This window comes from Oratosquilla oratoria, chromosome 17 (genome assembly GCF_046742065.1).
Source record: "Oratosquilla oratoria isolate Oo_2021 chromosome 17, ASM4674206v1, whole genome shotgun sequence".
Lineage (NCBI taxonomy): Eukaryota > Metazoa > Arthropoda > Malacostraca > Stomatopoda > Squillidae > Oratosquilla > Oratosquilla oratoria.
The window spans coordinates 54,653,411-54,663,410 of record NC_134793.1 but is presented as its reverse complement, the minus strand read 5'-3'; the positions used below and the strand labels follow the sequence as shown (position 1 = coordinate 54,663,410).

General features: G+C 35.1%; 1 protein-coding gene across 1 annotated transcript in view; it reads left to right on the top strand.

The window, feature by feature from the left end:
- LOC143034289 (uncharacterized) overlaps nucleotides 1–10,000 on the top strand; it is a 53,545-nt gene that overhangs the window by 8,005 nt on the left and 35,540 nt on the right. The window contains exon 5 of the mRNA XM_076200224.1: nucleotides 1,164–1,252. Coding sequence (XP_076056339.1) covers nucleotides 1,164–1,252 — 89 coding nt within the window. The remainder of the gene's footprint in view (nucleotides 1–1,163; nucleotides 1,253–10,000) is intronic.

The following is a 10,000-nucleotide window of genomic DNA, read 5'->3' as shown; positions in this document are numbered from 1 at the left end:
TGGTCTTCTTCAGAGAGTTTTTCTCTGAAGAAGACCAAAGTGGTCGTAACGTAAGAGTACAAACTATTCCGAGGACATCTTCAGTTTAATTCCGTGGCCCAAAATCTCTCATCTGTCATTTGATATCTAAATATATATATATACATATATATATATATATATATATATATATATATATATATATATATATATATATGTAATAGTTTTTAACTTCTGGCCTTCCATCCTGGTGCCTTTCCTAAATCTCTCCTATGTCACCTATGTTTCTACACCTCTTTGGCGCGATATTGACCCCAAGGATAGAGGTGCTGATTATTGCCGATAAACTACTAATGCTACCCTTCTTCCATCTTCCTCCTATTCGGTATATTTAACCTTAACCAGTTCTTGGTAACCCTAAGTAAAATGAAAGGGTTAGATCTATTTCGATCAATAATTCACTGGTACTCACGACTTGTGCATTTGCTCTGGCTGCCAACTTGCTATTTTACTCATCCCAGAGTGAAATGTTTAAATACAGACCAACCCGGACACTGTTTAGAAGCCCCTTGCATTTACCCAATCGCACAAAATCAACATGACAGTCCTCTCCGGCTCAAGTCCCCACGTCGTCTTCGTACCTAAAGCCGAGAAAAAACCTCAACCCAAATTCAGAATTGGCAGATTCACAACAAGTAAAACAAGTTCTCCATTCCTACATCACCGAAATCCATTTATTTTTCTTAACATTGGAACTCATGACAAGAATCTATTCTTTCTAAGCCGAAGTCTGGATCCGACATTCATCACTTTCGTATTTCCTGCCCCCACAGTCCAAACTCCAGTCACCTTTCCTCTTAATCTGTATATTTTACTCTACAACACCTATACACATTTTTCTTCACTTGGAAATTACAAATCATGTTAGAGGCTTCTTTTCGAACCAGAATACTGAACTTATATTAGCAAAATCTCCCGCCCTCTATGCGCCCGTCATATTTTACTTCATTATATCTATTCATTATAGAATAGATATTTATTGTAATCCACTGTTGGGGCCCTGTGTCATTGTCTGCCATTATTTGTATCTTACAACTAGCAAAATTTCCCTTTTAACCCTCCCTTCACTCAGATCCTACCTGGCCATATTATATCAATTATATGTCGTATTACTAATATGGAAGCAACCCGACCATTACATCATTACAAGAAAACCACGTTGTCTACCAACATAAATGTAACCGTAAGGAGTGTGGACCTCACGTCTGTACTGGTGTGTCAACAACAAAGCAAACACGACACTTAACTTACCATCTGTCTAACTGAATCATTAAGTTACACTAAACCAACTCACACAGCCAAACGTAATAAAAAGAATCTGGACATGAAAACAGCAATCTTAGATGAAAGAATTAGACAAGAAAAATGAGAATCAGACAAGAAAAATGAAAATCAGACAAGAAACAATGGTCTCAAACTGAAATATATTTAATTTGGAAGTGGGTAGAAACAACTTCGCCAACCGTGTAGTTAATGAATGGAATAAACTTCATGCAGAGGCAGTGCAATGTAGTTTAATTCGAAGCTTTAAGAATCATTTAGGTAAACACCTAAGGAAGATGCTGTAATGACTATCATTTATTTTATATTATTTGTCTGTTTGTTTATTATTATTTGCTTGATTCTCATTTATCATTAGTTATATGTCAATTTATCATTATTTACTATCTACAAGTTTGTTTATTACTTAACTATACCTATGCATTTGCTTCTGTAATTTATTTATTATTTACATTATTATAGTTTTTATTTATTCATTTATTTATTTATCATTAATTTGATTTTTTCCCATTCGACCTAGATATGGACCAAAAGATTACCTGTGGGCATGCTCCGCCTTTGTAATCCTTTGTAAAACTACCTACATTCAAATCAAACAGCCCTACACTAACATACAAGTAGAAGATCTGGGCCATGACAAATCAACCTCCTGCAGTGGGAAAGGTCCAACAAACCTTTGTTAACTCCAATGATCCTCGCGCTTCACAGAAAAGGGATCAGACCACTGCTAGTCATATCGACCCGATGATGAAACTGATTTTTTTTTAAATGTCGGTAATAGTGGGATAATTATCTAAGAACCTCATCCAACAACACGAGAAAATATGCCTTGTATAGAGAATACACTTAACAAGATAATAGAAATAGAATGCTCTTTAGCCTCTAAACTTTTCTAGCTACACGAAGATACATACATACACACACACGCACACACACACACACACACACACACACACACACACACACACACACACACACACACACACACACACACACACACACACACACACACACACACACACACACACACACACACACACACACACACACACACACACACACACACACACACACACACACACACACACACACACACACACACACACACATATATATATATATATATATATGTATATATACATATATATATATGTATATATATATACATATATGTATATATATATATATATATATATATATATATATATATGTGTGTGTGTGTGTGTGTGTGTGTGTGTGTGTGTGTGTGTGTGTGTACTTATATACATATATAAGATATACAGTATATATATATATGTACTGTATATATATATACATGTATATATATATATATACATATATATATACATGTATTGAATTAACAGTTCACCCCCAACACTCAAACACACCACGGTCGACCTTGCCCTGTCCTCACTCTTCTATCCTCACGCCCACTGGACTCTCGACTATTCAATATTCTTGAATTATTTGACCTTCCCCATCCCTTCTCACATCCTCACAGCCGAATAAGTTAATGAGCAGCAAAACACTCGACTGGAAATATTATAATTTTTCGCCCTCCCTTGTTGACAAAAACCTTTTCCAACCATCCCTCGTGTGTATGCACTATTCTTATATTACTTGTGTACCATTCCTGGGACCCCAGCTCTGCTTTATTATGCTCCTGTGGTGTTTAAGAAAACTATGCCACCACTATAATTCATGCATGTCGTAATGGTCTACGAAATGGTGTGGAGTGAGGGGACTAGAGACATCTCTTTTTGCAATTTTCTGAAGCAAAGATTCAAGATATGCTTTGACTCGGCTATCTCCTTACAAGTGGGAATAGGCTGTTTGTGTGATCATATACATATGCATATACCTATACCTATACCTATCCATATACATATACATATACATATACATATACATATACATATACATATACATATACATATACATATACATATACATATACATATACATATACATATACATAAACATATACATATACATATACATATATATACATATACATATACATATACATATACATATACATATACATATACATATACATATACATATACATATACATATACATATACATATACATATACATATACATATACATATACTTTGTATATATGGGCAGATTTTCTCTCGTGCATGTTTGATTAAAGATTATGGCAATATTATTTTTGCAGATTTTTTTTTCTGCTTTTTCTCTTTCTTTAAGATCATTTTTTTCTTCCACAGGAAGTTTCCGTATAATGTCTTAATACGACAGAACGTGTTTTCACATTTCTTAGTGCTTCATCAGTGGCTAGAGTGTGAATAGCTGATTGAATTTTGGTTATTTGTACACTGTTATTGTTGGGCTGATACTCCGCTTTCATGTTTCTGATTGGCTAGCAGACAGGGCTGGAACTACCGGACTGTGCTACTTAATGGTCGGCTGGTAGAGGATAGGCAAGAAATGGGTAGAAAGTGGGGTAGATGGTGAGGGTTGCATTTTTATGGATCGGGCTTTTGTAAACTGCACAGTTCGTAGGCAAAGGTACCTTGCTCTCTGCCTAATGTTTATAAATAGTCGCAGGGGACCAGATTTAATTGCTGATGTATACAATATGTAAACTAAGTAGGTTATGCAGAGATTCGAGATTGCTTAAGTAAACAATATCGCATATAGGCTTGTAACAACAATTCTGATTGAAGAAAGAGTGGAGGAGAAAATTAAATTGGCTCACGATTGTAAGATCACGCCCTTTGAGGAGGATCTTAAGGCCCCTATACACTGTCATTCATGACTGCACAGTCATCGAGATTGTGCAAACAGTGTTTGGGACACACACTGTCAATAAGATTGAACCATCATTACTTACCTCTTGAAGTTTGTGGAGTGAAGATGAGCAAAGCGGCTGCATGCATAGCCATTCTTGGCTACAAAGGAAAGATTGAGCTGTTGGCGCAATCATCGACACTAACTATCACTCATGATGGTGTAACTACTATGCTTGAGCTTACAAAATCAAACCGTGTTGGAAATTCCTCAATCATCTGCGCAAACACTCAATCACACCCACTCACGCAGGATATGCTTGCGCAATCATTAATATTGTGCAATCATGACTGACAGTGTGTAGGGGCCTTTAGATATAAAATTAAAGATCATTGGACCAAGGAAATCATGACGTCATCGCAGAACTTACCTAGGATCTAACAATGCGTGTTCTTACAGGATTCATAGAGTGTATCTCCAAAAAGCACGTTGTGTAACCGGTATTTAAAAAATCTTTAAAAAAAGTTCATTCACCCTTTTTTCAGAAAATATAGTGAAGTGAGAAGTAGAAAACTGACCGTGCAAATTCTAATACTAAGTGAAACCAACAGTCAGAACTTGAATAAGTTGGATGCTCGGAGGTATGGGGCCTACTGACTAAAATAGTGAGTGACAAATAACATTTATGAAAGACAGTGGAGAAATTAGAAAGTAAGAGACGTATTAAACAAAAGATAACGAGAGTGCCGGCAGCTATCGATGAAATTCAACGCTACTAAAGAAGAGTCTGATGATACATAGAATTTAATGCAAGATACGTGCTTTTGTGAAGAGAATGGTGCATCGAACTACAAGCAACTACTGGACTACGCACTGCCCACGACCATGCAGTGCATACGACCACACAATGCACACGACCACGCAGTGCACAAAACCACGCAGTGCACGCAGCCACGCAGTGCACGCAACCAGTCAGTGCACGCAACCACGCATTGTATGCTAACTACGAGGGACGAGCTAGTGAACGAGGGGACGACTACAAAGAATGACCGAGGGGGACACAGGACGAGGTTGGTGTACATGTGAGGGCGCGCCGTAAGTGTGAAGATGACTACAAAGAAAGTAGTTTATTCAGATAGACATTAACAACTGAAGGTATGGCCGCGGGAGTTCTCCGTCGTGAGGTTTACGTCACAAACAACCATTCCAAATTTTTCGGGGGAAGAAAACATCATAGGGGTAAAGAGGTTTCTAGATTTATTCGATACCCTAATAGTGACTAAAAGCATATCACATGATAAAAAGAACATAGAAATTTTAAGATAAAATGTAGATCTTGAGAAGGGTAGGGCTGGCTTATAATAAATTTCCGGCATATGGAAGATATAACCAGATATGAATAGATAAAAATAAGCAGATAAATAAATGAATAAATAAACAAACAAACACACAAACAAATAAGTAAATAAATAAATAAATAGACAAATAAATAAATAAATAAATAAAATTAAAAGAAATTAAGTCAAATTGTGATCAGGTTTTTTTGGTTATAACAATAAAGAAAACTAAAACAAATTAATCAAACACAGAACATTTAGCAAAATTAGACAGATGATCTAAGGACTTGATTTGTATGTTGAAGGATTCAGATTGAATAGAAAGATCTAGTGTCAAGTTAAAAGTTTCTCGGGTTACTAAGCTAATAGCAAATGGAAGATATAACCAGATATGAAGATTATAAACAAATAAATATAAGTAGATAAATAAATAGATAAACAAACAAACAAAAAAATAAATAAATGAATATATAAAATAAATGAATAAAATTAAAAGAAATTAAGTCAAATCGTGATCAGGTTTTTGGTTGTAACAATAAAGAAAAATAAAACTAATGAATCAAACACAGAATATTTAGCAAAATTAGACAGATGATGTAAGGACTTGATTTGTATGTTGAAGGATTCAGATTGGATAGAAAGATCTAGTGTTAAGATAAAAGTTTCTCGGGTTACTAAGTTAATGACATTTGCACTATGGGTACATAACTGTGATGATATAACTGTAGAAAAGCTGAACAAAGATCTCAAACAAAACATGTACATAGGGGAGATACATTACTTTCTTCAAGGTTATTGTAAAAGTGAATAAATTAATCCATATATCATGACGATAAGAACTACAAACTCTAGGAGTGACTACAGAAACCTAGGAACTGAACACAAAGTTAGAAGCACTTCAATGAATGCTAGATTTGAATGCCACGATTGTAAAGGGGCAAAGAACACAAGAGTGTTATTATGAGACTATTTGTAGAAACTGCAAATATGAGGGTCATAATGAGTATCATTGTAGTATCCCACCTTTCTGTTTGTATCACCAGAGAGGCATAGAACGCAGAATTGTAGAGCAATGCCAAATTTTCGTATTCACCCAGAAAGAGGAAGAAAAACACCAAACACCAAATAAAACACTACAGAGCTAGCCATAGAAATACAAGTAGACAGTATTGTGTTGGGGACAAGAGTGATAGAAATGTGAAAGAAAACACCAACATCAAAGACAAATGTAAATTGACGACAACAATTGGAAGGATTTCTGTAGGACCCCTCATTGCGGGTCGAGTTTTCAATAAACCTATTCAAATATTTATCGATATGGGATCTGTAGTCAATGTTATAGCTAGCAAAAATTTAAACCAGTTGAAACCAGGAGTAAAAATATTGGAATCAATCCATTACTCATTACAAGGAGTAACAGGAAGTCAGTTAAAAACATTAGGTAAGATGAAAGTAGATATCCTTCGTATAGAAATGAGCACTTGCAGATTCCAGTGATAGTTGTAGAAAAATTTGTTTTCCCAGGAGATTTATTGATTTGATTTACAATTATGAGAAAAGAGGGCATGATCATATGTCCTGCTGAGTTAGGGATCTTAGTGAAATCACATTTAATCCCATTATTAAATCAACCAGACTTAAAACCAGTATCTGTGATAAGAGAATCTATTGAGGTAGATATGGAAGATAACAATGCTAGATTGGATGGTAGCGGAGCAGAGCGGTCTATTCAAGAACAGAGAAAATAAATACAGGTAAAAGTCTCATATAGTGAACCCAAACTCAGGTGTTTAAGAAATCCTAAAAATTACACAGAATTCATCAACTTCAAATAAAGCTTTGCTAATTGTAGAACATGGCGTAATAAAGACGAGATTGTTACACTACAGAGCAATCAACAGAGCAGATGTGCAGTTGAAAGGAGTTATTGTAGACCCTGAAAATTTAACCATTCTAGAATCAATTAGAATGAATGGTTTGAAATTTGACTCTAAAATGTATAAGACACACAAGAACAAGGTAGAAAAATTAGTGATTAGTACTTTGAACAAAGACATAGTCTTACAAAAAGGTACACAAATAGGATATTTTCAAGTCTTTTCACGAGGGTACTGAAGAGATGGAATACTAAATTTCATCAATCTGTTCAATTCAGGAAGAAACAGATTTGGGAGAAAAATATAAGAGTCAGCTAGAACGTACTAGTTGTCCTGAGTTGGATGAAAGCTTAGATGCATTGCTCTTGAAATACAATGAAGCAATTGCTTTACCGGGGGACGCCTTGGACAAAACAACTATTTCAAAACATCAGATCGAATTAAAACCAAGGACTTAATCTATTTGTATACCTGCCTATAGATTACTACATTCCAAGCTAGCCATTGTAGATAAATTGATCACTGAAATGTTTTCGCAGGACATTATTGAACCTAGTCTAAGTGGATGTTCTTGATTCTGGTGCCAAAATCAGATGGTACCATGCATCCAGTTATTGACTATAGGGAATTGAATAAACAGACTATACCTTATAGATTACTGTTAACGATAATAACAGATACACTTCGTAGTTTGGTTACCGAGAATAAGTATTTCAACAATATAGATATAAAATCCACGTTCTGGTAGATCGAGTTATATGAAGATTCAAAAGATTATACAGCATTTTCAACAACAACGGGGTACTATACGTTCAAACGAATGCCATTTGGGTTATGTAATAGCCCATTAACATATATGAGTTTACTGAATACAGTTCTAGATGGACTGTAAGGAAACACTGCCAGTGTATTTCTAGATGATATTTTAATGTTTTTCAAACAGTGACTGAGTACTTTAAGAAATTAGATTTGATATTCTAAAGATTAGTTGAAGCAGGATTGAAAGTGAAACTTGAAAATAATTTTTTTTGCAAAATATTGTCATTTATTTGGGACATAAAATAGACGGACATGAACTTAGTGCAGTGAATTCAAAGGTAGAAGCAAAAAGAACTATCCAGTTCCGGATTATGTAGAAAAAGTTAGGAGTTTCTTGGGATTGACAGGGTATTACAGAAAATTTATCAAGGGTTTTGCAGACATAGCTAATCCATTAGGTTCTTTGTTGAGGAAAGATTCAAAGTTCATTTGGGGACCTGCACAACAACAAGCTTTTGACATGTTAAAATATAAACTTACTAGTTCTCCAGCTCTCATATTTCCTGATCATGATAAAGAGTTCATTCTTTGTTGATTGAATTAGAAAGTAGCAAAAATTAACAATTCACAAACAATTGTACAAACATTAAGGATTTTATCTCTGGGATTGCAGATAATTTAGAGAAGCTCATTACAAAACAATCTGAACAAAATAACTCCTTACTTATTTTCTTACTACTTGATGCGATTCACTTGAAATTAACTGAGATGCAATCTCAGTTGGAATCCTTTGTGTAAAATTAAATTTCATCTAATTCTGGTCAAATTACATCCTCCCTTATCCCAATACCTTAACTTATAAAGATAATTAACTCAGGTAAGAAGGATTGGTATTTTAAACCTTTCTTTGGTGGAATAAATGTGGCATTCTATTACCCATTGTTAACTGCATACCTAAATGTTTCTTCAGTGATAATAGAAGTACCTTTCTCTTTTGAAGGGATACACAATTCCCTGTCTAGCTATGTGTGTTTATCCACTACATTGCTTTCACTCTGTTCTCTGGGGTTAGCTGTATTGTTCCTCATAATGAGTGACGCGGTTTTATTTGGTTTGTAATAGCAGACTAAGTTTATCTTAATATTGTGTGCTGGGGTAACTCCGTTTTTAACTATTCTGCGAATTGCCTTTTCCTCTTTTTTCTGTGTTCAACATAAAACATCTTATAAAAGATGTTGATCATTTCCAGATTGTCATTTTGTTTCGACAAATCTTCAAGGAATCTCTCCATTGTACGGTGAATACCATGTTCTATAATGTCATCGGGAAACCCATTGTTGGTTAAGTTGCCTGATGTGTTCAAGTTCATTATATCTAGCCAGGTGCTGCAGTGTGTGACGGCTCTTTTGGCAAATGCAAATGCAAAAAAAAAAAAAAAAAAAAAAAAAAAAATCCGGACAAAAAATCACAGCCCACTTGGTGAAGTCGTTCTAACTTGTGAACATATATACTAAGAGGAATAGAATATTTACTATTACCACCCAGCTGAAGAAGAGGTAGGAGACCTCGAAATCTGAAGATACTTGTTCACAGATAAATATCGAAAAATTCTGTTCTACATTGAACAATGAGGAAAAAAAGGTCTTCCCCAATTTTGAGCGATCAGCCACACAGATCGTCAGAACGTCAGCGGCTATCCAATTTAACAAAAACTTTAATAGTTAGTTACTTGTATGGCATTTTGTAGTATGCCAAAGCCCTGTAAGAGGGAGTTATAAAGGGTTGGTCATGACGACTATGTGGTAGCTGCCGAGCCCTGTAGGAGGCTGTTAGAGAATAGGTAGTGAAATGGGGTGGAAAATGAGGTAAATGGTGAGGGTTGTATTTCTATGGCTCGGTAGTGTGTAAAGAGCACAGTTCGTAGGCGAAGGTTTGTACAAACTTGT